At 48.9% G+C, this 27,764-nt stretch overlaps 1 protein-coding gene across 1 annotated transcript; it reads left to right on the forward strand.

Annotated features, from left to right (window-relative positions):
* Nucleotides 1–2,046: 2,046 nt before the first annotated feature.
* SMO (smoothened, frizzled class receptor) lies at nt 2,047–23,007 on the forward strand. Its single transcript, XM_081244924.1, has 12 exons — nt 2,047–2,918; nt 14,236–14,441; nt 15,157–15,366; nt 15,611–15,783; nt 16,124–16,343; nt 16,439–16,562; nt 17,864–17,956; nt 19,006–19,114; nt 19,921–20,106; nt 20,544–20,692; nt 21,161–21,295; nt 21,512–23,007. Exons 1-12 carry the CDS (start codon nt 2,588–2,590, stop codon nt 21,922–21,924), a joined length of 2,349 nt encoding a protein of 782 aa, XP_081101050.1. The 5' UTR covers nt 2,047–2,587; the 3' UTR covers nt 21,925–23,007.
* The last annotated feature ends 4,757 nt before the right edge of the window (nt 23,008–27,764 follow it).

Below are 27,764 nucleotides of genomic sequence, written 5' to 3' on the forward strand. Positions count from 1 at the left end.
TTCTGCTTCCCAAGAAATTCCAGACAAGGGATGGTACAGCCTTCATACTTGAAGAATTGCTAACATTTTTAGGCAGAAAGGTAAGGGGCTGCCTGAGCATATGCACAGGTTTCTCCCTAATGCATGGACTACGGAGAAAATCCCACAAGGCTTCAAAGCTGCCACAGTAACAACCAGATAGAAAACAAGTGGAGAAAGTTCCTAAAGCAAAGCAACAGTGTGGTATCAGGCAACCTTCTCTGTGGCTCAAACTTTAGACATAACAGCCATTTCATTTATATTACAGAAAAAAAAATGAGGTAGGTCATAATGTTTTTAATTATTTTTCCAGTAGGAATATTACACCCTGATGACATAGACTATTCCCACTTCTTCCACAAATCACCAGCGACTTCCCTCGAAATGGTCCCTTGTCTCCAGACTCTTGCCCTTCATACCATCCTCACACTGACTGATTAATGTTCTTAAACATATCACTACTCTGATCAAAAATTTTCACTGTTTCCTATTGCCAGTAGAAGAAACCTTAATTCCTCTGTATGTCATTTGCGGTTTCTTACCAGTCAGTTTCCCTGCTTACCCCCTACTATGTCCTGATTGCCAGGCTGGTCATGCTCTGAGCTATAGTCATAGTTTCCTCCACTTGTAATGCCAGCTGGGCTTCTCTCTACTTTTCTAACTCTTCCTACTCACTTTTCAGGGCTGGATTCAAATCCCACCTCCTCCACTGCTACCCACACTGACCTTTTCCTGCTATAAATTCCTATAGTACACTCACTGTACACCTCATTTTGGCAGCTTATTTATCGAGTGGTTAATATTGCATGCCTGACTGCACTGGATGCTTTGTGGATACAGAGAATAGAATAAGGTCCTTGCCCTAGAGGAGGAGACTTTGCTGCTTTGTCGTAGTATATTACTGTTTCTTGAGGGCAAGCCTCGACTCCACAGTAAAAATCCAAGTTCTCAAGTTCTATAAGTATGTCATGCCTATCACAGTGCTACATACATCCCAGGATTTCAGAAAAAGACTTGCTAAATTGAATTAAATCCTCCCCCCCCCACCGCTGTCTCTAGGGCTTATGTAACACTTGAGGATGGTAGCTGAAGTGCAATAGCTAATTTGCTCTAAAATGGCCAAACCTAACAGAACTAGTTCACTTGGGCTAGGCTGAAGGGGGAGGGGCAGTGGTAAGGAAGGAAAAGCCACCCTCGTGTGCTGCCCCATCAGCAACACGGAAAAGTTGCTCAACGCCAAGTCCACTCTCCGGCTGGACCCCTGGTTACTAAGAGGTGGAAACCGCTGCAGGGTGAAATCAAATTCCATGACTGAAAGCATGACAAGCAAAGGAGTGAGAAAAGGCAAAATCATCAGAGTAGGGAAGGAGAGCAACATAAACCTCCTTGGCCAGACTGAGCAGCAAAGGGCCATCAAAGAGGGACTGGCCTCCTTTGGACATAACTAAAGACACACCAGACCAGCTGTTGGCAACCGCAGTTCAGAGCTTCACACATTTGTAGCAATAAAGGCTTGATGTTGGCACTTTTGGTTTCCAGACACCTGCTCCCCGAGGTAACAGCAGTGGGGGGCAGCTGCCTTGAGTGACTCTTTGAGGTATACTCTCACACAGGTCCTGAGCTGGAAGGACTCGGACGAGTGGGAACCCCAAACCCCGGTCTTCTCCATGGGGCCCTAGGACAAGTTGAAAGAGCTAACGCAAAGCAGAAAAGCCTGGCGGGTTGGGGAGCAAGGCGGGATGTAACAGAGGCTTCAGGCACCCCCTGTCTCTCCCACCGTAAACCGGAGGAGTCCTCTCCCTGCAGGCGACCGGGCTGAACGATCCTCAGGCCAATCAAGGTGCCCGCTGAGTCTTGTGGCAACTACTGGCCACGATTTGCACCCATCTCTTGACCCGAGACAGTGGCGGGGTCACCAGAGCCCCTGGTCCGGGCCTCTCCGGGCGCCCGGGACGCTGAAGCTCGAGCTCCTCCTCTTCCCTCCCTCGGCCAGTCCCTCCCCCAGCCGTAGAAGAGGGGGGGCCGGGCTTGGCCCGGCGAGGCCCGTGCATTCCAGAGAGCCGAGCGAGCTAGAGCAACAAAGGAGCCGGGTAGTTGGCGGGGAGAGTCCCGGGGCTGCGGCACAGTGCAGCCAAGTGGGCGTCTGGGCCGCAGGCTGGCGCGAGGGTGGAGCCGGGAACCTAGTCCAGCACCCCCGGCCCGCGCCTGGCCTCCATCGCGGGGCCGGGAGGTGGTTTTAATGGTGGGAGAAGGAATGGGGCTAGAGATTGGGGGCCCAGGGGGCTCCCGCAGCTGAAGATAACTAGGATTGCCAGGGGAAGGGGTAGAGAGTTGTGCATCCCGGCCCGAGCCTCCACCGCCCAACATGGGCCCCGGGTTCCAAAGTTTGCGAAGTTGGGCGCCTAGGGCCCGCGGCGCGCAGAGCGTCCGGGGGGGCCTGGCACCGGACTCGCGGGGCGCACTGGTCGCCTGAGCTGCCCCCGAGGCCCCAAGGGTTGCGCGTGTGGCCTGGGGGCTCCGGAGAGCGGGCGGGGGCGCCAGGGCTTCTGCTGAGTTGGCGGGTTTGGCCATGGCCGCTGCCCGCCTCGCACGGGGGCCGGCGCTCCTGCTCCTGGGGCTGGTGCTGCTGCTGCTGCTGGGGGGCCCGGGCCGGGGGGCGGCCTTGAGCGGGAACGCGACCCGGCCTGGGCCACGGAGCGCGGGCGGGAGCGCGAGAAGGAGCGCGGCCGTGACCGGCCCTCCGCCGCTGCTGAGCCACTGCGGCCGGGCCGCCCCCTGCGAGCCGCTGCGCTACAACGTGTGCCTGGGCTCGGCGCTGCCCTACGGGGCCACCTCCACTCTGCTGGCCGGGGACTCGGAATCCCAGGAGGAAGCGCACGGCAAGCTGGTGCTCTGGTCGGGTAAGCGCGCGGGAGCCGGAGCCGGGGGCTGTGGTGATGGGATGCGGGGATTCTCGGAAAGAATAGGCTCAAGCCTGAGCTTTTGAGAGGGCGGGAGCAGCGCCCGGGAGAGTTGCAAGAACAGAGTCTGAAACTTTAGGGGCAGGCTGTATGCAGGATGGGACCGTCGGTGATGAGGCGGGAGGGCGAGGAAGTTGAGGAAGCGGATCACAAAGGCCTGAGCAGGGTGGGTTAGCAAAGGAAAAGGGGGAATGAGGGGCCCAAGAGCGAGGGGGATGGTGGCTCTGAGCCACAGGAAAGGACTTTTTTTTTTTTTTTTAAGAAAAGGAGATGCTCCACGTAGGTGCCACTATGGAAGCGGGGTCCTCTGGAATTCAAGGAGGTGTTTAGACCTTGGAGAAGAAACTGGGAAATCGAATTGGCAGGAAAAAGGGAAGATGGGGGTAGAAGATTTAGGCATTGAGGGAGAGGGTGGGGGGAAAGAACTGAGTGAAATTTGTGAAGGGTAAGAAACCCTTGGTGATGAGTAATTAAAAGGTAACCAGGAAGTTCCAGAAATATTGTTTTGGGAGACAGAAGTCCAGTGATCATGTCTTGCTTTGACAGGAGATTTCAGTTTCCTCATCTGAAAAATGGGGACCCGATTCCTTGTCTGAGGTTGTGAAGGAATGAGACTCTTCTAACGATCATTTGTGGGTTTCTTGGAAGTTTGACCCTCAGGCTGGTCTGGGCTGAGGAAGGACACTTAAGTGTGGGATGTCTAGAGCCCCCTGGATACTTCCGTGGTGGTCTGAGGTCCCAGAACCCTCACCTCATGGTGGGATTATGACCCAGCCTGAAAAACTGCAGACTGAACCCAAGCAGGTCCTTTAGCAGTGTGGAGTGGATTAGCTCCCCACCTGTCACTCTTCTGGGCTGGGGACCTAAAGAGAAGGGGAGGGAACTGGCCTTGCCACCCCTTGCTTGTAGCTAGGGTGACTCCAAAATTGTCCTTGAAGAAACAGGAAATAAAATCAAAAGGCAGGAGCAGACCTGGCAGCCCTCAGTCTTTTGATAGGCCTTGGATGCCACACATCTCAGTTCTGCCCCAGGGACGGGTAAGGATCCTGATAGGGGAGTGTTTGTAGGCTGCCTGTCATTGTCAGGTTGGCCACTAGAGTTCTCAGAGTCTTTGCCGGATGTTGGACAAAGTCATGTCATTCCTGGCTTGGTACAGATGCCAGAGGAAGAACCTGGAGGATGGTACCCATGGTGGAGCCACATCCTTTGTGGGTATCAGGTTCTAAAGTCAACATGTAGGCAGAAACCATGTGTAATCAACAGTAGCTTTGAAAAATCCATAAATGGCCACAACATAAGGTCTATGTGATTTTGCATACATACTCTTTCATGGTAACATGTTTGTATGAATGTGCAACATATGGTAATGTACAGTATATAAGAAGGTGCATACATAGAAAATATAATTTTAGTTTTTAAAATTACATAAATGCAAAAGAGCAGAAGAGGGAAAGGATTTTTTTTTAATGCACAAAAGAAAGGTATAAACAAGGTTTCTGTGAGTTTAGGAGCCAGCTGTATGGAAAATCTAAATGTCTCAGCACTAGGACTTCCCTGGTGGTGCAGTGGTTAAGAAATCCACCTGCCAGGGCTTCCCTGGTGGCGCAGTGGTTGAGAGTCTGCCTGCCGATGCAGGGGACACGGGTTCGTGCCCCGGTCCGGGAAAATCCCACATGCTGCGGAGCGGCTAGGCCCGTGAGCCATGGCCACTGAGCCTGCGCATCCGGAGCCTGTGCTCCGCAACGAGAGAGGCCACAACAGTGAGAGACCCGCGTACCGCAAAAAAAAAAAAAAGAAAGAAAAGAAATCCACCTGCCAATGCACGGGACACGGGTTCGAGCCCTGGTCTGGGAAGATCCCACATGCCGCGGAGCAACTAAGCCCATGTGCCACAACTACCCACAACTACTGAGTCTGTGCTCTAGAGCCCGTGAACCACAACTGCTGAGCCCGCGTGCCACAACTACTGAAGCCTGCGCACCAAGAGCCCGTACTCCGCCACAAGAGAAGACACCTCAAATGAGAAGCCTGCGCACTGCAGCGAAGAGTAGCCCCTGCTCGCCGCAACTAGAGAAACCCTGTGTGCAGCAACGAAGACCCAACGCAGCCAAAAAATGAATAAATAAATGTTCCTTAAAAAAAAAAAAAAAGTCTCAGCACTAGAACCTCACCCAGTTCTGAGTTGCTCACACTATGAGAGAATATGTGTTCATTCTTTCTCTCTCTTTTTATTTATTTATTTTGCAGGGGCCCATGGTCGAATTCTCCTAAATTAAGTGCATGTGTGATGCTGCCCTTCTGTAGTTTCCATCAAATCAGGCAGAAAGGGTATGAACCTCTCTCCAGCCCATACTCCTGAGAGCAGCTGCTGAGCAGGCAGAAGTGGTTTTGGCAGGAAAGTTGAGGAGTCAGAACCATCCGCTGGCTGTGTAGGTTCGAACCTCACTAGCTGTGGCTCTGGTGGGGCAGGGTCCTGCAGGGGTGCCGGCACTGAACCCTGGTCCTTAGTTCATTCTGAGCTCTTCTCTGCTGCCATGTTGCCTCAGCTGAGCTGAGCTGCCTCAGCTCAGTCCCATTCCCATATGTGTTCTGGGTGTTCTTTTTCTGTGTCTGGTCTTTCTGCTGGATGTTTTATATGAAGTAGGGCCAGAAGCAGGAGTTGGTGCCAGCTGGGTCAGTGGGTGGGTAGTGAGCTGGAGCCAAGTGTGAGAATCACAGACAAGCCTTCTGCTGGGGGTTCTGGCTAGTGATTTGTCCTGTCCTGAGCTGGTGGTCTTGATTTGGCTTTGGACGTGGTCAGTGTCATCTGGCTCTTGGAGGTGTTTTTGTGGGTGAAGATGATTTAGGTTGTCTTCATCTGTAAACTTCTGAAAGTAGAGACTTCATTACTTTTTTAAAAGTCTCAGAGTTCTGAGTACACAGCTATCCACTCATTCATTCAGTTAGGTGTCGGGTGCTTGCTATATGTCATTCTGGATCAGGTTCTGGGGCAGATAAAGGCAAAGAATACCAAAAAAAAAAAAAAAAAAAGACAAAGAATTCAGACAGGATCCGAAGACAGATAATTAAACAGGCTTTAGCAACACCTCTGAGAGGTATTGTGACCGGGTGGGGTGCTGAATGAACACAAAGGACTCTGGGGTGCAAAGGAAGACCCCCAGAGGAACTGACATTTAACCCACAACCTGAGAAATAAGTAGGGATTACTGGGGCCAAGGAAGATTTGGGTGGGAAGGATAGGAAGAGGGTATAGCATGCACAAAGGTGTAGAGGTGAGAGGGCTTGGTACTTTTAAGGAAGTATAAAAATTTCAGTAGAGCTGGATCAAAGCATTTGAGGGATAGGATTATATGAGATAAGACCTAGAGAATTAGAAAATAAAGGGATTCATACCCCATATTAGGAAATTTGGTTGTTTTCCAGAAGATAGTATGGAGCCACTGAAGGCTTTTAAGCAAGAGAGAGATGTAATCACGTTTGCATTTTAGACCGATCTCTTTGAGTACTGTGTGAAGAAGCCACAGGAGGAGGGAAATCCTGGAGCCTGTTTGCTTGTTTAGCGGATGGTTGAAGTAGTCCAGCTGAGAGATGATGGCAGTCAGGACTGGAGTAACAGCTTGGAGGAAGTGGATAGATCCCAGAGTTTCAGAGGTAGAACCAATGGGACTTGCTGATGAGAGAGCAGGAGGACCCAGGTTTTAGGCTTGGATGGAAGGTGGTATCATTCCCTTTTGCTAAGCTGGAGAATGCTAGAGAAGGAGGAGGTTTAGGAAGAAAGTATGGGCCATGTGAATTAGAGGCCTTCATTGGATGTCTATATGGAGATTCCCAGCAGATCTGGAATAAGAGTTGCTGAAGAGAGGTACCCACTATGAGCTTCCTCAGCCTAGATTGCTGAGCCTTTGGAAGCATGCCATCAAGTGAGGAAGTTTGCAGCTGAGGTTGGGCCAATTTCTAGGTTTATATAGAACTCAGGTCTGTCTCTCCTATATCTTTCCACTCTCTCGACTTGCGCTTCTTCAGGCACTCAGCATCTTTCCCCAGGAGAGCTTGAAATGTCTCCTCTCAGGCATTCCAAGCTGCCCAAACAAACATGCTATCCAGGCCATGGTCCACCTTCAGCCAAATCTGGTTGGTTTGGTAAATGGGGCAAGAAAGCAGAGAGACCTGCGGCTGGCAAGAGAAACAGGCCCCTGAGAGCCAGCACGTAGCCTCTTTGACCACTGCTGTGCTGTGTGTGCGCACAGGGGTGTGCGGCCCTGTCACCCAGCCGAGGGCAGCCAGTGGGAAAGAGCTGGAGAAGCTGGGAGGAGTTTCTCATTTGCCTCCCAGACACTTAGTTGAGAGACTGAGAGGAGGTCTGTTGTTGGTGATGGTAGGTTGTTTGCAGGGGTAGATCAGGAAGAATTTCCTTAGAGCTGTTCTCAAACCTGGCTGATGATCAGAATCATTCTAGAAATATACCTTTTTAGAAAGTATAAAAGTACAGAGAAATACCCACGGGCCCAAGTTTTCATTTTTGCATCAGATTGTTAAGTTTTAAATTGTGAAATGTAGCATGTATACAGAAGGTGAGTAAGACACAGAGGTACTAAATAACAAATAATTATAAAGTGACACCTGAGTCAAGTGATGGTGGGGGCCCCCCCAGGAGCTCCCTCTTTGTTTTTTCCAATCACATCCCCCTCCCTCCTCTTCTAGAAGTAACCATTGCCCTGATGTTTTTGATAATTGTTTCCTCTTTCCTCCGTAGTTTTACCATCTAGTTTTGGAATCCCTAAACAGTGTATTTCAGTTTTGCATGTTTTTGAACTTTATACAAGTGGAATCATGCTGTGTGTATTCTTTTATGTCATTTCTTTTGCTCTACATTATTTTGTAAAATTCATCTATGTTGTTGCAGCTTATTTTTCATTGCTGAATAGTATTCCATTGTAGAACACATCACAATTTATTTATCTATTTTGTTGTTCTTAAACATTTTAAAAATATATTTGTTCATTTATTTAGGCTGCGCCAGGTCTTAGTTGTGGCACGCAGGATCTCTTAATTGCGGCACGCAGGATCTCTTAATTGTGGCATGCATGTGGGATCTAGTTCCCTGACCAGGGCTCGAACCCAGGCCCCCTGCATTGGGAGTGTGGATTCTTACCCACTGGACCATCCGGGAAGCCCTACCACTTCTAGTTAACAATGTCCTGGAGGTGTCTACTGAGCCCGTGCACCTAGAGCCCATGCTCCACAACAAGAGAAGCCACCGCAGTGAGAAGCCTGTGTACCACAATGAAGAGTAGCCCCTGCTCGCTGCAACTAGAGAAACCCCACGCGCAGCAACGAAGACCCAACGCAGCCAAAAATAAAATAATATGGCCATTAAAAAAAAAAAAAAAGAAGTGGTAATAGTAGCAGCACTGGGACCTCCTTGGAGGTCCAGTGGTTAAGACTTCACCTTCCAGTGCAGGGGATGTGAGTTCAATCCCTGGTTGGAGAGCTAAGATCCCACATGCCTCGTGGCCAAAAAACCAAAAACATAAAACAGAAGCAATATTGTAACAAATTCAATAAAGACTTAAAAAAAATTGTCCACATCAAAAAAAAATTTTTTTAAATAGTAGCATCTTTCATCCTTGACTTTTTCTTCATTCTAAAGAGAAAGCTTTTCTACCCTTCACCATTAAATATGATGGTTGGTGTAGGTCTCTTGTAGTTATAAATATTTTATCAGATTAAGGAAATTTTCTTCTATTCCTAATTTGCCAATTATTATTTTTATCATGGATGGACATTGAATTTTATCAACTACTTTTTCTGTATCTATTGAGATGATCATATGATTTTTTTCTTCATTTATCTGTTAACACGGTAAATTGCATTGATGAAATTTTCTCTTTTTTAAAAATTTATTTATTCATTTATTTATTTTTGGCTGTGTTGGGTCTTCGTTGCTACGCACGGGCTTTCTCTAGTTGTGAGTGGAGGCTACTCTTTACTGGGGTGTGTGGGCTTCTCATTGTGATGGCTTCACTTGCGGAGCACGGGCTCTAGGCACGTGGACTTCAGTAGTTGTGGCACGTGGGTTCAGTAGTTGTGGCTCACAGGCTCTAGAGTGCAGGCTCAGTAGTTGCGATGCACAGGTCTAGTTGCTCCGTGGCATGTGGGATCTTCCTGGAACAGGGCTCGAACCCATGTACCCTGAATTGGCAGGTGGATTCTTAACCACTGTGCCACCAGGGAGGTCCTGATGAAATTTTCTAATGCTAAACCATTCTTGGAACAACGATTTTCAACTTGACTGATCATCAGAATCACACATAAAAAAATTCGTTTTTAAAGTTTAAATTGTGGCAAATGTTATTTTTTTATTTTTATTTTATTTGTATTTGTTTTTTATTTTTTTGCTGTACATGGGCCTCTCACTGTTGCGGCCTCTCCCGTTGCGGAGCACAGGCTCCGGACGCGCAGGCTCAGCGTCCATAGCTCACGGGACCAGCCGCTCCGCGGCATGTGGGATTCTCCCAGACCGGGGCACGAACCCATGTCCCCTGCATCGGCAGGCGGACTCCCAACCACTGCGCCACCAGGGAAGCCCGGCAAATGTTATTTTTAAAGTGTATAAATATAGAAAAATGCAGAGACTAATATAACACCTGTGTCTGTATTTTTTCTTTTTGTTTCATATTTTATTAAAGAAATAAAACAAGGGAAATCCCTGGCGGTCCAGTGGTTAAGACTTGCAGCTCCCCCGCCAAAAAAAAAGACAGAAAAAGAGAAAGAAAGAAAACAAAACAGATAAAGCTGATGTCCCCTTTCTTCTTGTTTCCAGTTTCATTCCCTTTTCTTCGCTGGGGAGCTTCCTGCATCCCAGTAACTTGCATATTTATTTTTTAAGCTTAATTACTTTAATAAAATAGGTAGTATATGAACATAGTACAAAATTCGAAAGTAGCAAAAGTTAAATCCTTCCACTTCTGTTTCCAGCTACCCATTTCCCTTCCCACAGGCAACCACCAACACTGGTTTGTGTGTATTCTTTTATTGATATCTAACATATGTACAGATGTAGATGTGTCCTTATTCTTTTTTCCTCCCATAACCAGTAGCAGCTCTCCAGGCTGTTCTCCACTCAGCTGCACCCATTAAACAAGACATATTGGAGATTGTTCCATTCCATTGCAAATAGTTCAACCTTGGATAGTGTGCTGTTATATTGATGTGTGATATTTTATTTAGTGGGTCTACTATTGATGGCTAAATATTAAGGACATTTCTACTCTTGTTATTACAAACAGTACTGCCATGAATAATCTTATATACAATTTTTGTGAACGTGTGAAGTGGAATTGCTAGTATAACATTTTACAGCTAATGTCAAATAGTCTCCACAAATGTTAACTAATTTTTAGTCCTACTAAAAATATACAAAAGTGCCAGTTTCCCCCCGACTCTTGCCAGTACAGCATTTTCAAATGTTTTGATCTTTATCCTTCTAAAGGTTAAAAAGTTATATGTCATCGTAGTTTTATTTCACATTTAATGAGTGAGACTGAACATCTCTTTATGTTTTTAAAGGCCATTTGTATTTTCTGTTGTTTGTCTTTTGCCCATTTTTCTATAGGATTATGAATTTCTTATTGATTTGGAAGAGCTTTATGCATGTAAGGAAAGTAATTCTTTACCTGTGATATGTATTGGAAATATATTTTCTCAGTGTGTTGCTTTTCTTATGATCATGTTTGCTTTTTACCCTACTGAATTTATCTATTTTTCTGAAGGCTTTTCTTTAAATCTTTTATTTCAAAACTTCTGAGTTTTGTGTCATACTTCAAAATGCATTCTCCACTCAAAGATTTAAAACAACATTTTCCACTTTTTCTTCTAGTACTCTGATTTCTTAAAATAATGTAGTTATTTTTGATTCATCTGGAATTTATTTTTATGTAAGAAATGGGGTACGGATTCAACTTATTTTTTCCTTAGATGCCTCCTCAATTGTCTTTTAATATTTATTTAATAATCTGTTTTTTCCTTGGGTAATTTATTTTTAAAGTACAAAACAATATTTAGGGCTTCTCTGGTGGCTCAGTGGTTGAGAGTCTGCCTGCCGATGCAGGGGACACGGGTTCATGCCCCGGTCTGGGAAGATCCCACATGCCGCAGAGCGGCTGGGCCCATGATCCATGGCCGCAGAGCCTGTGCATCCGGAGCCTGTGCTCCGCAACGGGAGAGGCCACAACAGTGAGAGGCCCGCGTACCACAAAAAAGAAGAAAAAAAACCAATATTTAAAATGAGATAAAAAGAAAAACAAATTACACGTTTAAAAAGCTGATAATTATCACAAATATCACAAATTCCAGAAAAATAACACAATATTGTTTATGTGTGAGTGTGTGTGTGGGTTCTGGTTATTTATTGCTATATTACAGACCACTTCAAATCTTGGTGGCTTAAAACAAGAACCATTCCTTTTGCTCATGAATCTGCAGTCTGGACAGCACTCAGCAGGGATGGCTTGTTTTTGTTCCCTGATATCTGTGGCTTTCACTGGGATAACTGGAAAAGCTGGGAACTTGAAAAACCCAGCATTTCTTTCTCTTTCTTTTTTTGGCCCCAGGGCCTCTCTATGTGGTTTCTCCACCAGGCCTCTCCAGCAGGACAGCCTCTGGTTAGTTGGTCTTATTTCATGGCAACTGGGATCCAAGAACAAGTGTTCCAAGAGAGACCCAGGCAAAAGCCAAATGGCTTATTATTATTAGCCAGGCTTGAGAGTCTGAGAACATCACTTCCACCACATTTTATTGGTCGAGAAAGTCACTAAGGCCAGCCCATATTCCACAGTATTTTTTTAAAATATTTATTTTTTAATTAATTTATTTTATTTTATTTTTGGCCGTGTTGGGTCTTAGTTGCAGCATGCGGGATCTCAAGTTGAGGCGATCAGGCTTAGTTGCCCCGCGGCATGTGGGATCTTAGTTCCCTGACCAGGGATCAAACCTGTGTCCTCTGCATTGGAAGGCGGATTCTTTTTTTTTTTTAATAAATTTATTTATTTGTTTGTTTATTTATTTTTGGCTGTGCTGGGTCTTCACTGCTGCACGTGGACTTTCTCTAGTTGCAGCGAGCGGGGGCTACTCTTTGTTGTGGTATGCGGGCTTCTCATTGCAGTGGCTTCTCTTGTTGTGGAGCACGGGCTCTAGGCACGTGGGCTTCAGCAGTTGTGGTACGTGGGCTCAGTAGTTGTGGCTCACAGGCTCTAGAGCGCAGGCTGAGTAGTTGTGGCGCACGGGCTTAGTTGCCCCGCGGCATGTGGGATCTTCCAGGACCAGGGGTGGAACCCGTGTCCCATGTATTGGCAGGCGGATTCTTAACCACTGTGCCACCAGGGAAGTCCCAGAAGGCGGATTCTTAACCACTGGACCATCAGGGAAGTCCCCACAGTATTTTTATTAAGCATCTGCCTGTTGCTCCTCTAAAATACATATTACTCTAGGGAGCCCCCCCACATTTAAAATATATTGCTTAATAAGCATCCAGTAAAATTCATTTTTCCTTTTTGTCACAGTTCTATGAGTTTAGACAAACGCATAGAGTTCTGGATGCAGCCACTACATTCAAGATAGAGAACAGTCCCATCACCCCCAAATGTTCCCTCGTGTTGCCCCTTAGTAGGCAGAGCCCTCTCCTACCCTAGCTCCTGGCAACCACTGCTGTGTCCTCCACCCACACCCTCTCAGCCAAAATCTTTGAGACTGGGTTCTCCATCTAGAGTGATAAAGGTCCTCCAGGTGATTCTGATTTGAGTCAGGTCTGAGAACCGTTGCCCAAGGACATTGCTTCTTAAGTGACAGGAACTTGCTCTGCACCCTTGGAATAGGTTCTGTCTAGTGAGAGCTGTGAATGGTCAGAGGCCTCAGATTACTAATAGTAACAGCTAATACCTCTTGAGTGCTTAGTACATGACAGGTAAGCACATTTGATGCATTATCTCACTCTACACCACAGTTCCACAAGGTAAGTCTATTCAATATTATCTCCATTTCACAGATGAGGAAACTGAGGCTAGAGATAAAGTAATTTGTCTAAGATCACACAGCCAGGAAATGACAGAGCCACGAATTGGACCCAGGCAGGCTCATTGCAGTGGCCATGCTCCTTATCCCTCTGCTCTATTACCTTCCTCCCAAAAAGAGCAGTTACCTGCTCACACCACCCCCAGCCTGGGCAGTCACCCACGTTGGCTCTCACATCCTCAGAAGCTTCTCCTAATACAACTTCTTGTTTGGGAAATAGGCGTTCCTGAAGCCGGGGTGATTCAGGAGGGGCGAAGGGGGTAGAATGCTGAGTGAGCCCAGCCACAGGGAGAGCAGGGTAGAGGCCTGGGCTGGGGTAGTGGTGCTGGGAGACCTCCACCTGTTTCTTTCTGGCTGACAACGCCTTTCCTCCCCGTGCACTGGACACAGCCTCCTCTGTTTCTCTCCATCTGATTTCCTGTTTCCTCCTCTGGCTTTGGAGTACCTGGCTCCCCTGACTACCTCTTCTTAAGCTCCAACCTGTTCTCTGTCTCACCTCGGCTTGGTAAGAGGAACAAGGGTCCTGGGGTCTGGGCAAGGGGAAGCAACTCCTGGTTCTGGTGCACGGGCCCTGTGAGGGTGGGTCCCACAACACTCCTTCCCTGTGGGCTGTAGAAGGTTTTAACAATGTCCCTGAAAAAGTAAAAGGTAAATTGACCTGGGGTTCTCAGCCAGAGGTGCTAACGTTCCGTTAGTGGGGCATTTGGAAATGGGGGCTGTTTCTTAAGAACTTTGATTGAATTGTAATATACACAGAGAAAAGTGCACAGTTTGATTTTCACAAAGTAAATCACCCATGAAACCAGAACCAGATCAAGAAATAGAACATCACCAGCGTCCCAGACGTTCCTCTTCAGGCTTCTTCCAATCCCCACCCTGGAGTGGGAGGGGTGAGGAGAATATTTTGGCTGTCACCAGGACTTAGGGGTTCTCTTGGCATTTAGTGGGCAGGGTCTAGGGATGCCAAATGTCCTGTGGTACCTGGGACACTCCTGCAGCACAAAGAACGGTCAAGCCTAAATGCCCTGCTGAGAAACGCCGTGCCTGACCGTCCTGAGCAGTCATGGCCTGCAGCGTGGCAAAGAGGGATGCCTTAGGCCCGGGGAACAGTGGTGCAGCTATGTCTGTCTGTGGGTCAGAGTGATGAGGGGTCTTCACTGCAATGTGTCCACACTGTCGCTACCCCCAGGCCTCCGGAACGCCCCCCGCTGCTGGGCAGTGATCCAGCCCCTGCTGTGTGCTGTGTACATGCCAAAGTGTGAGAACAACCGGGTGGAACTGCCCAGCCGCACCCTCTGCCAGGCCACCCGTGGCCCCTGTGCCATTGTGGAGAGGGAGCGGGGCTGGCCTGACTTCCTGCGCTGCACCCCCGACCACTTCCCCGAGGGCTGCCCGGTAAGTGCTCTGTGGGGCAGGGTCTGGGCTGGGCAGGACCAGGAACAGGACAGGGCCCAGCAGGGGCAGAGGAGTTCAGCGCCTTCTCTTCTGGGAGATCCCACGTCTACAGCCATGGCGTCAGTGAGCCACAGGCCCAAACTGAAGCTCGCCAAGCTGAGCCAGTCTATCAGGATTATCTATTTATGAAAAGATTTTTGAGCACCCACTCTGTTAGGTGATAGGGAGTTACAGGAGTCATGAATGACCAACCCATGCTCAGGAAGTTTATTGTGTATTTAGGGAGTCAAGGCTTGCACGTGTAAAACAGCTAAGAGACACCAAGACGGGGATGTGATCTAGTTCTGGGTGATGAAGGACAGCACATTAATAATAATAATGATGATGGTAGTAATACTAATTATTATTATTTATTACCTTCCAAATACTATTATAAACATCTTACATTTATTTATTCATTTAACCCTTAGACCACACCATGAAGTAAGTATTGCTATCCTATAGATCAGGAAACTGAGCTAACAGAGAGGTCAAATAATTTGCCCCAAGCTATGCAGTCATGAGTGGCAAGGCTAGGTTTCAAATGCTGGAAGGTTGTCTGCAGCGCCTGTGCTCTTGACCTCTCTGCCATGCTACCTTCGCGCTTCTTATTAAACCAAAGGTCCCCCGAGCCTGCTGCTCCCCTGTGCACTTTCTCCTCTTCTCTCATTGCCAGAATGAGGTGCAGAACATCAAGTTCAACAGTTCGGGCCAATGTGAGGCTCCCTTGGTTCGGACTGACAACCCCAAGAGCTGGTATGAGGACGTGGAGGGCTGTGGGATCCAGTGCCAGAACCCGCTCTTCACCGAGGCCGAGCACCAGGACATGCACAGCTACATCGCGGCCTTCGGGGCCGTCACGGGCCTCTGCACGCTCTTCACCCTGGTCAGCGGAAGGCAGGCCCGTGGGTGGAGGGTCAGGGCAGCGGCAGGGCCCAGGACCTTCAGGCAGCCTATAAAGTAGGAAGGGAGCCGATTGTCACTGAGAGAGGCTGGGCTCTGGGAGAGGGGGGAGGAGGACTTGGCAGGGGTCCTCGGGGAAGGGTGGCGATAAGAGGGGTCCAGTGGTTCAGATAAGGGCAGCAGAATAACCCTAACCTCACAGAATGGGCCCCACTTCTCTCTTCTAGGCCACATTTGTGGCTGACTGGCGGAATTCCAATCGTTACCCTGCTGTCATTCTCTTCTACGTCAACGCGTGTTTCTTCGTGGGCAGCATTGGCTGGCTGGCCCAGTTCATGGACGGTGCCCGCCGGGAGATCGTCTGCCGTGCTGATGGCACCATGAGGCTTGGGGAGCCCACGTAGGTGTCTTGCGGACCCAGAGGCGAGGGTGAGGGGAAGAGGCTGATGTGCGTTTTCCACAAAAGGGGCAGATAGGTCTTGAAACGGAGAGTTCAGCGTGGGATTCAGCTTTGCCTTGTTGCACCCAAGGTCTCCAGCATTAGAGCCTGGACTGTTTGCATCTGTTCAAAGGGGCATCTTCTGTATCCTCTTCACTTCTGACCTGAGCCTGGTCTCCGAGCCCTGACTGCTAGGGAACCTCCAGACCTTAGAAGCCAGGGGACTGGGGACAGAGTGGAGAGACTTCGTAGAGGGAGTACAGAACGACTGCCCCAAATGACGCTCCACATGTCTGTGCAGCTCCAACGAGACCCTGTCCTGCGTCATCATCTTCGTCATCGTGTACTATGCCCTGATGGCCGGCGTCGTCTGGTTTGTGGTCCTCACCTATGCCTGGCACACCTCCTTCAAAGCCCTGGGGACCACCTACCAGCCTCTCTCGGGCAAGACCTCCTACTTCCACCTCCTCACCTGGTCGCTCCCCTTTGTCCTCACTGTGGCAATCCTCGCCGTGGCCCAGGTATAGTGACTGGTAGGGGGTGGGGATCTGAGTGGGGCGGACTTGGGTGAGGGAGACAGTGACTGACTCTGTCCCCCCACCCCTTCCTGCTCTAGGTGGATGGGGACTCTGTGAGCGGCATCTGTTTTGTGGGCTATAAGAACTACCGATACCGTGCTGGCTTCGTGCTGGCCCCAATCGGCCTGGTGCTCATTGTGGGAGGTTACTTCCTCATCCGAGGTGAGTGAAGACCGGGCCAGGACTGGTCGGGCAGCAAAATGTGCTGAGCATCTGCTCTGTGTAAGTAGGAGCCAGGAGCTGCCAGCTCTGCTGCCTTCGAGGTGGGACCTCAGCTGCCTCATGCAGGACCTTGGTGCAAAGGGGAAGGTGCCCACGGGCAGACTCAGCACCATGGCACTTGGTGCAGGCAGCACCTTTTTGCAGGTCAGAAAAATGCTCCCCTTACTCCAGCTTTGTGCCAGGGATCATGGCTTGTTGAGTGGAGCTTGGGCTGGATTCCAGCCCCTGGTCAGCCCTGGCCAGATGCCCTTGTGTGGTGAACACCCTGAGTAACCACCCTGTCTGCGTGGGTCAACTGGGAGCCTTCAATCACGTGCGTGCACCCTGAATTTATATACATGCTCAGTCTTTGGAGCTTCATTTCTCCTTTCTGCTCATAGTACGAGTGCGCACGCACACACACACACACACACACACAGAGTTTTCACAACATGCGCAGATTCTCTGTTTCCTCATTTCCCTGTCTCAATCTGCCACCTCCGCAATAAGCCTCCGTATCTTAGCTCATTTTCGTTGAGTGTTCTTTGTAAACTTCAGTTTCCTCCCCCAGCACTATCAGTCTTCTGTTCAGCCCACCTCGTTTCCCTCTCTTTGGCAGTGGCTGAGCCTCTGATTCATATTTTGTATCTGTGTGATCCTGTGTGGCTAGTGTGAGCCACTAGCCACGTGTGTTGAAACTAATCCAGACTGAGATGTGTCATAAGTATAAAATACACACTGCACTTCAAAGACTCAGCACATGCAGAAGTAAACTATCTCATTAACAATTTGTTATATGGATTACATGTTGAAATGATAATGTCATAAACAATGATATATTGTTTATAAAATATATTGAAGTTAGCTTCATTTGTGTCCCTTTATTTTTTGAAGGTGGCTTCTAGGAAATTTGAGATTATGAATGTGGCTCACATTATATTTCTCTTGGACAGCACTGTCCTGGAGTCTCTTCTTTTCCATCATAATAGCTTTGACCTGCTGCCTTACTTGGGGAGGCCGGACCAGGACTGAGGCATCTTTCGTCTCCACTGACTGTCTGTGCCCTGCCCAAGTCTTTCCAGACCATGGCACATCTGCCACCAGCTGTGCTCCAGTGTCTCCAGTTCCCCAAGCTTTAAATCAGCCCAGAAGTCATCAGACCTGGGACTCTAGGACCATGGGGCCCTTCCCCGCCATGCACCTATTCCTCCCAGGAGAGTGGCCTGGCCTCCACTAATGTCTGCCATCTCCCTTCTGTTCAGGAGTCATGACCCTGTTCTCCATCAAGAGCAACCACCCTGGGCTGCTGAGCGAGAAGGCAGCCAGCAAGATCAACGAGACCATGCTGCGCCTGGGTGAGTGTGCCATCCCAATGCTACACCCTCTGGGGAAGAGTCTTGCAGGCTGAAGTACATTGTGGGGCAAGTTAGCAGCCAGGAAGGCAAGATAAGGCCGTGTGTGTGTGTGTGTGTGTGTGTGTGTGTGTGTGTGTGTGTGTTGGTGCTGATGGTGGTGGTGGTAGCAGCTGAAAAGAGAAGGTAGCAAAAAAAAAAAAGAGAGAAGGTAGCTCCTTTCTCAGTTGCAAGAATTCAACTTCATGTCAAGACTGCTTCCTCATGTCTACTTCCCTCCTGCTGGGACCCTCCCAGAGTGGCCTTAAGCACCTCCAAAATCTTGTCTTATTTTGGAGAAAACAGTTCTTTTTAAAATTTTTTTATTGGAGTATACTTGAATTATAATGTGTTAATTTCTGGTATACAGCAAAGTGATTCAGATATAAATATAGACATATTCTTTTCTATTATTGTTTAACACAGGATTTTTTTTAGGTTTTCATGTAATCTTTTTTTCAAAATTTCTTATTTATTTAATTTATTTTTTTATTTTTGGCTGCGTTGGGTCTTCGTTGCGGTGCGTGGGCTTCTTATTGTGGAGCAGGGACTCTAGGCTTCAGTAGTTGTGGCACTTGGGCTCAGTAGTTGTGACTTGCAGGCTCCAGAGCGCAGGCTCAGTACTTGTGGTGCATGGGCTTAGTTGCTCTGCAGCGTGTGGGATCTTCCCAGACCAGGGATCGAACCCATGTCCCCTGCATTGGCAGGTGGATTCTCAACCACTGCGCCACCAGGGAAGCCCCTATCATAGGATATTGATTATAGTTGCCTGTGCTATACAGTAGGACCACGTTGTTTATGTATTTTATATATAGTAGTTTCTATCTGCTAATCCCAAACTCCTAATTTATCCCTCCCCCACTTTCCCCTTTGGTAACCATACGTTTGTAGAGAAAACAGCTCTTAAACTGAGCCCAGCACGAATTCACCCCAGACTCAGCTGTCTTTCAGGCCCACTGCTGCCTCCATACCTGGGATTGGTGACGCCCTGTCCCACCCCTGTCCCTCCGCAGGCATTTTTGGCTTCCTGGCCTTTGGCTTTGTGCTCATTACCTTCAGCTGCCACTTCTACGACTTCTTCAACCAGGCTGAGTGGGAGCGCAGCTTCCGGGACTACGTGCTGTGAGTGGGGGGCTGGAGGCTTGGGGGCAGCAGTGGTGGGAGCTGGAGACCCTCCTCTGCTGTCCAGCAGGGGTCTGCCAGGTCCCTGCCTCAGATGACAAGAGAAACTGCCCATCTTGCTCTGGGCGCTTAAGCTGATAGTTGTTCTGTAATTTGCAAACACGGCAGACAGCCCTCTGGGTCCCTGCCCAGCTCCACCCTTCCCTTTCACCCCCAAGGCTCTCTGGCTGGTATGTTTGTAACTGTTAAGCCATCGTGTGTTTTGGCTTCTCCAACTGACTCTTGCATTGGCCACAGAAGTTGCTTGTTATTTCTCATAGACTGTTTACAGAGCTTATTGCAAATCCCTGCACAGAAGTAGTTACCTCTCTACCATAGGTTAACAGCCCATTAATGTTTTCTGGTTTTGCCTGTGCTTTTTTGTGTTACAATGAGGATGAATCTGAGAAGGTAACACATCTCAGCTGCTTAAAGAAGTGCAGTACCTACCGATACCAAGAATAGCAGTTAAAATGCTCATTAAAATCTGACTGCTTCAGACTCTTCCTTAAAGGCTCCAGCTTCCAGCGTGGGAAGCTTTACACCACACCGATGCCTATGTCCCTCCCCTAGAGATTTGATTTAATTGTCTGGGGTGTGGCCCAGACATCAGGAGTCCTTAAAAGCTCCCAGGTGACTCTAATGATCACCCAGGATTGCAAATCAGGGCTGTGGGCTTCCCTCTTTCTAAAGTGTTTGGATTGATTGTCTGGGCACCCACCCAGGAGACTTAGAAAGCTTCAACTGTGTACTACCCCTCACCACAGGTGCCAGGCCAATGTGACCATCGGGCTGCCCACCAAGAAACCCATCCCCGACTGTGAGATCAAGAATCGCCCTAGCCTCCTGGTGGAGAAGATCAACCTATTTGCCATGTTTGGGACCGGCATTGCCATGAGCACCTGGGTCTGGACCAAGGCCACGCTGCTCATCTGGAGGCGCACCTGGTGCAGGTGGGGTCAGCAGCAGCCTGTCCTGACCCTGCTGCCTTGTCCTCTCAGCCTCGGCGTCTGTTAGGCTTTGTCTGGTCTCACGTGTCCCAGCACAGCCCTGAGCAGGTGTGATTTCTAAGGGCCTGCCCTGAGCCGCCGAAAGCGGCCTTTTCTGCGGCTCACCACTGCCCCCTGGTGACGCCTCCTGTCCTTGGGAGGATGGGCCAAGGGCTGAGCCAGCTGCCGGTGTCTTCCAAGAGTGGAGTGATTTGAGAACGGAGCGCAGGAGCCCTGCATTCTAGGCCCCCTTTTTGGCACAGAAGGCCTCTACCCCTCAGGGTCCTTGAGGCCGTCTGGAGGCTCCTTTCCTGGATGGAACGGATCCGCTGGTCTTTTGCAAGGTTTGAGGGGAAGCAGCTGCCCCTCCATGCCCCTTCCCCCACCCTTTCTGCCCTCAGGTTGACGGGGCAGAGTGACGATGAGCCTAAACGGATCAAGAAGAGCAAGATGATCGCCAAGGCCTTCTCCAAGCGGCGCGAGCTGCTGCAGAACCCAGGCCAGGAGCTCTCCTTCAGCATGCACACTGTCTCCCACGACGGGCCTGTGGGTGAGCTTCCACCCCATTCCCAGTTTCCTTCTAGGCTGGTGTGGCCTCATGGACTGTTGGGAAGGCTGTGAGGAATGGCTCCCTCCTCTCTCTCACACACTGGTTCTCCTCCAGTCCCCACCCTGCCCCCATCCCAGGCCACTCTCCCCTCTCTGTTCCTGCCCCTGGATCTTGCTTGCTGGTGCTTTGGTTCCAAAGGACTCATCTCCCTCGCCTTCAACCGTCTTCTCCAACTGTTCTCTCCCTGGGCTACGGGAAGTCAGGTTCCATTTCTGGCCTCTCGTGAGGCCCGTCTCTTCAGACTGGGGATGGGTAGAGATTGTTGTGTTCACTAGGGCGGGCTTTCTGTGCTAAGTCGAGTGGGAGCCTTGGGTTGGGGGATGGTGAATGGTGCTAAATAAGGGAGGAGCGGTCATTGTGGGGGCCTGGGCGGTCATGGTACCTTATCCTTTCTTTCCATCCCCACAGCGGGTTTGGCCTTTGACCTCAATGAGCCCTCGGCCGATGTGTCCTCTGCCTGGGCCCAGCATGTCACCAAGATGGTGGCCCGGAGAGGAGCCATACTGCCCCAGGATGTGTCTGTCACCCCTGTGGCAACTCCAGGTATGGGGTTCCAGCTTCTGTAGGAAGGTGGGGGACGTAGAGGCTGGAGGTTCCTGGGACTGGAGTGCCAGGGGCTGCCAGCAGGGGAGGGGAGGGAAAAGCCTTGGAGGATCTAAAGTGTGGGTTCCTGAGCTAAAAGAGTAGGGCCCCGAGGAGAGAAGGCATGATGTGGACAGAGTTAGCGTCCCAGGCTCCCGTCCTCTCTCCCACTGTCAGTCCCCCCGGAGGTAAAAGCCAACCTGTGGCTGGTGGAGGCAGAGATCTCCCCAGAGCTGGAGAAGCGCCTGGGCCGGAGGAAGAAGCGGAGGAAGAGGAAGAAGGAGGTGTGCCCGCTGGTGTCGCCCCCTGAGCTCCACCACCCCGCCCCGGGCCCTGCCCCTGCCTCCAGTGCTGTCCCTCGACTGCCCCAGCTGCCCCGGCAGAAGTGCCTGGTGGCCGCAGGTGCCTGGGGAGCTGGGGAATCCTACCGACAGGGAGCCTGGACCCTGGTCTCCAACCCCTTCTGCCCAGAGCCCAGCGCCACAGCCCCCATGGCCTGGGCGCAGGGCCGACGGCCGGGGCTGGGGCCCATTCACTCCCGCACCAACCTGATGGACGCAGAACTTATGGACGCAGACTCGGACTTCTGAGCCTGGAGAGCAGGACCTGGGACAAGAAGGAGGAACAAATACCGTTCGGAGGCTCTTCTTCCTGCCTGAGAGTGCTTCTCCAGGGTCTCCTCTTCCTGAGAACCTGAGGGCCCAGTGCCCTCCCAGGAGAGTTCAGTATGTCTGGCTCACGGCAGCAGGACTGTGGGAAAGAGCCCTGACATCTCCACGGACAGGCCTTACCCGGGGCGGGGCCCTGGAGCTCAGGGTCCTTGTTTCTGCCCCACCTGGCTGGCAGCGTCAGTCTCCAGTGGGGGTCATGGGGTATGCAGAGCTCGTGGTGGGCAGTAAAGGTGCAGGCAGGGGTGACGGTACTCAGAGTGGGCTGTGGTGACCAGCAAGGCAGGCTGCCCTTTTGGGTGCCAGGGGGTGCCCTTCCCTGGCACTCTCAGACCAAAAGTGTTGCTTGTGTCGTTAGCCCTTTGTCCATGGGAGGACAGAGCTCCTTTCCCCCTCTTCAGGGTGGTTGCGGGGCTGGGAGTGCTTACTCCCAAAGGGCCTGTAACCTTTCTTTATAAAGTGTCCAGCTGGCTCCACTCCAGGCCACTAAGCCACCCTGGGTTTTCCTGCACCCTTCTTCCCCTTTCCCATTTCAGTTCAACCAGGCCAACCTCTTCCCATTTCCTGTTTGTTGATTAGGACCCAGCATCGCAGCATTGTCTGTCCTGCCCCCAAATCCCACCCCTTTGCTGCTGGGCTCCATCTCCAGGTGAGAGATTGGTTCAGCTATGGAGCCTGGCGTGGCCTAGAAGCAGTGAGTGACGGGGAGCCTCTGGGCCTCCAAGCGATGCATGTTATCTTTTCCTGTATCTGTCCAGTGGGGGATGGATCCTCTGACTTGAGGGGCTCCCCTGGGAAGCTACTGACACTTCAGCCAGGCAGAAAAGCTTCCTTCAACTTCCACAACTAGTGGGTGAAGAAGTTCCCACCTCCCATAACCCCCATCCGAGGACCCAGTTTCAAGAACCAGACAGCAGGAAGCCTTAGCAGCTGGCTGGGTTCCAGATCAGGGGGTAGGGATAGGGAGACAAAATATAAACAGTAAATAAAAGGTTTTTGTATAAACTCTTGATGTGCTTCTTTCCATAGGCCCCGTCTTGACCTGTTTACCTGGTGCTGATCTAATTTGTCTTCCACTTCCTCTGAAAGCTATTCTGAAAGGCCAAGAGCTTGGTGCTAATGAGTCCACAGCTGACAGATGTCAGGCTGATGTCAGCTTCATGTGCTGGCTGTCCTTCCTGGCCAGTTGGTTCTATATAAGGACAAAAGCTCTGGCCACAGCTGCCTCACTGGGCATTGATCATAAGACGAATGAGCAAGAACATGCAGCTTGTCCCTGGCGTGATGATTGGAAGCAAGTGTCCCCCTGCTGGGGAGTGGCGATGGGCATGGCTCCTCATAGCAATCCTGGGCCCCCCTCTGGGGACCTCTAGCCTCAACAAGGGATGTCTGTGGGACCAGGTACATTTGGATCCACAGATTCCTCCTTCAGGCAGTCAAAGGAATCCGGCTTCCCTGAGAGAAGGCTGCTAGCCTCACTTCCTCCAAAAAGATGTCAGTAGAAAACTGGAAACTAGGCTCAGGATCCTATGGAAAGGAGATCTGCGTAGGAAAGGGGATGGTACCCACAGACAACTCAGAGGGTATTGTGGAGTATTAACCATGCTTGTTTGGGGGTGTAGCTCAAGTGATGGGGACACAAGCAATTTGCCCAGAGCCAAATTCCAGGGGAAGAGGAAAGGGAACTAACACTGATCATCTTCTAGGTACTTTACATGTGTATAATGGTAATAATAATACTACTAATAACGGCTAATTATTATTCAATGCTTGCTAGCTCTCTTCTAAGCACTTCATATACCTAAGTGTATGAAGTGCATAAGGTATATACATATACCTAAGTATATACCTTAGCGCAACAGACCTAAGAGGCACTGTTAACACACCCAAGATACTGAGGCACAGAATGGTTCAATAGTTTGCCCAAGGGACTTCCCTGGTGGCACAGTGGTTAAGAATCCACCTGCCAATGCAGGGGACACAGGTTCGAGCCCTGGTCCGGGAAGATCCCACATGCCGTGGAGCACCTAAGCCCGTGCACCACAACTACTGAGCCTGTGCTCTAGAGCCTGTGAGCCACAACTACTGAGCCCATGTGCCACAGCTACTGAAGCCCATGCGCCTAGAGCCTCTGCTCCGCAGCAAAAGAAGCCACTGCAATGAGAAGTCTGCGCACCGCAATGCAGAGTAGCCCCCACTCGCCGCAACTAGAGAAAGCCTGTGTGCAGCAACGAAGACCCAACGCAGCCAAAAATAAATAAAATAAAAATAAATAAAATAAAAATTAAAAAAAATTTTAAACCTACAAAAAAAAATAGTTTGCCTGAGGCCACAGAGTAAGTGATAATGCTGGGATTCCATCAGAGCCATCTGGCTCTAGAGTGACCTGGCTCTTGGCCACTGCAGTCTACTGCCTCTTGTTTAATTTAGAAGGATCAGAGGAACTAGTTTTCTGGAGCAACAAACTCAGTGAAGCAAAATGACTTGCCCACAACCTCATAGCTAGTAAGTGACAGACTCTGGGTCCAGGGCCTTCCTGACTCTGCAGTCCAGACTCTTTCCACTCTCAGTTCTGACCTTTGGTTTTTCCTCCTGTCCAGGTTTCTGCTGCTGTGTTCCCTCTGGCCACCCTGTATCCCCCTGTGCTTGCTCATCTTGCTCGTTCTTGACATCACTGCTCCTCTCAACAGTAGTAAAGCTAATTTTTTTCTAATAAAATTGAAGTATAGTTGATTTACAATGTTGTGTTAGTTTCAGGTGTACAGCAAAGTGATTCAGTTGTATATATATATTTCTTTTCAGATTCTTATCCATTATAGGTTATTACAAGATGTTGAATATAGTTCCCTGTGCTATACAGTAGGTCCTTGTTGTTTATTCTGTATATGGTAGTGTGTATCTGTTAATCCGAAACTCCTAATATATCCCTCCCCCACTTTTCCCCTTTGGTAATCATAAGTTTGTCTGTGAGTCTATTTCTGTTTTGTAAATAAGTTCATTTGTATCATTTTTTTAGATTCCACATATAAGTGATATCTTTTGATATTTGTCTTTCTCTGTCTTACTTCACTTAGTATGATAATCTCTAGGTCCATCCATGTAGCTTCAAATGGCATTATTTCATTCTTTTTGATGGCTGAGTAATAGTCCATAGTGTGTGTGTATATATATGTACCACATCCTCTTTATCCATTCATCTGTCGATGGACATTTAGATTGCTTCCATGTCTGGCTACTATAAATAGTGCTGCTATGAACATTGGGGTGCATATATCTTTTTGAATTAGAATTTTCATCTCTTACAGATATATGCCCAGGAGTGGGATTGCTGGATCATATGGTAATTCTATTTTTTGTTTTTTAAGGAACCTCCATGCTGTTCTCCATAGTGGCTGCACCAATTTACATTCCCCCACAACAGTGTAGGAGGGTTCCCTTTTCTCCACACCCTCTCCAGCATTTATTGTTTATAAACATTTGGGGAGGGGCAGTGCCATGCAGCTTGCATGATCTTAGTTCCCCAACCAGGGATCCAACCCAGGCTCTGGCAGTGAAAGTCCTAACCACTGGACCGCCAAGGAATTCCCTATTTGTGGACTTTTTAATGATGGCCATTCTGACTGGGGTGAGGTGATACTTTATTGTAGTTTTTATTTTCATTTCTCTAATAATTAGCGATGTTGAGCATCTTTTCTTTTGCCTGTTGGCCATCTGTATGTCTTCAGTAGTAGAGCTATTTTTAAACCTTTATCAACAGCAGTATGCAAAACAATAAAAACGATCAGTGTTGTCTAATGATCTTTTCTGAAACAAGGGGAAATGTTAACCATTTTCTTTCTTCTTTTTATCTCCATGTACATTCCCTCCATCTCTTCTTTCTTTAGTAGTATTACTTATGTAAAGGATGGCGAATGGGGTATTGGGGGAGTTTATTCTGGGCTTTGAAAAGCTGAGAAATGTTACCCTTCAGTTTGACTGTGGAGGCTGATAGATTCTGTGACCACTAGAGGGCACTGTGAGCCCACCTTTTGTGAATGCAGACCGGCAGCTGTTGGAAATCCGTGACTGTGGACACTCCCACAAACCAGTTGTGCATTGCAGTATTTTTATAGGAACGCCAGATCTTGGGACTGAGCAATAGTGGCCACTTTCCTACCAAAACTCCTGAATTAGACCCCTGGAAGAAACTCCTCAGGGTCCAAGAGGAGCTTGGTTTGGGGGACTCCCTGTGGCTGTGCTGCTGCCCTGAGGTCTCCGTGCTTTCAGCCCTCCAGCAGGCTCTGCCCTCAGCTGCTCCATTGGGCCCCCCTTACACTCAAACTCAGTCATCCATCTTCCCAGCTTGTGAGGCCTGCCCCTTTTGGTAGCAGATTCTTTTAAGTAGTATGTCCACTGCCCCAACCCTTCCTCTGCTTGTGTAAGTCATTTTTTAATCTAAGAAATTGAAAAGCTAGAGAAGCACAAAAAACAACCTAATAATAAACACCCACATTCCCACTACTCAGAAATAACTTTTTAAAAACCATTTTATCATATTTGCTTCCAGCCTACTTTTTATTTATTTATTTATTTATTTATTTTGCGGTACGCGGGCCTCTCACTGTCGTGGCCTCTTCCGTTGCGGAGCACAGGCTCCGGACGCGCAGGCTCAGCGGCCATGGCTCACGGGCCCAGCCGCTCCACGGCATGTGGGATCTTCCCGGACCGGGGCACGAACCCGTGTCCCCTGCATCAGCAGGCAGACTCTCAACCACTGCGCCACCAGGGAAGTCCCCCAGCCTACTTTTAAAAAAGAAATATAGTATAACAGATTTAGCTATAAAGTCCCCTTTGACCAACACTCCTGTTCCATTTTTCCTCCCACTTTCCCCTTCCTCCACAGAAAAACAACTGTCTGAATTTAGTGGGTTTCCTTCCAGTCCATTTTTATATGTGCAAATGAAGCTATGCATCCATAAACTATGTATTACTTTTGTCTGCTTTTATTTTTTAATTATATTTTTTATTGAAGTATAGTTGATTTACAATATATTAGTTTCAGGTGTACAGCACAGGGATTCCGTATTTTTATAGATTATACCCCATTAAAAGTTATTACAAAATAATGTATATAATTCCCTGTTCTGTACAATATAGTTTTGCCTGCTCTTAAAGTTTTTTTTTAATTAATTCATTTTATTTTATTTATTTTTGGCTGTGTTGGGTCTTTGTTGCTGCGTGTGGGCTTTCTCTAGTTGCGGCGAGTGGGGGCTACTCTTCATTGCGGTGTGCAGGCTTCTCATTGTGGTGGCTTCTTTTGTTGTGGAGCATGGCTCTAGGCTCACGGGCTTCAGTAGTTGTGGCACACGGGCTTAGTTGCTCCGCGGCATGTGGGATCTTCCTGGACCAGGGCTTGAATCCATGTCCCCTGCATTGGCAGGTGGATTCTTAACCACTGTGCCACCCGGGAAGTCCCTGCTCTTAAAGTTTTAATTTTCATCTCAATTATGCATGATATGTTTGAAAAGTCAAATAGTTCTACAGGTCTTGTTGATTAAAGCAGCTATCTCAGTACCCCATAATTTCCTGTTCCTGGGAGCCAACCACTTTATTTTAGATGATCCTTATGATACTTACTTCCATATGTCTGAATAACATGATAATGCCATCTCTTGAATGTTCATTTTAGGTGTTATCATTTGACCTCCCAATATAGAGAATATGGATTTAGCTCTTTTTCACTCTGCCTACAAGGAGGGAAAAAGAGATGGAGGGGGGAGGAG

This window comes from Mesoplodon bidens (assembly GCF_964165515.1).
Source record: "Mesoplodon bidens genome assembly, chromosome: 9".
NCBI lineage: Eukaryota > Metazoa > Chordata > Mammalia > Artiodactyla > Ziphiidae > Mesoplodon > Mesoplodon bidens.

Coding starts and splice junctions, on each gene's coding strand:
- SMO (XM_081244924.1), top strand. CDS start 2,588: ATGGCCGCTGCCCGCCTCGCACGGGGGCCGGCGCTCCTGCTCCTGGGG. Junction 20,107..20,543: donor TGGAGGCGCACCTGGTGCAG/GTGGGGTCAGCA, acceptor TTCTGCCCTCAG/GTTGACGGGGCAGAGTGACG. Junction 21,296..21,511: donor CACCCCTGTGGCAACTCCAG/GTATGGGGTTCC, acceptor TCCCACTGTCAG/TCCCCCCGGAGGTAAAAGCC.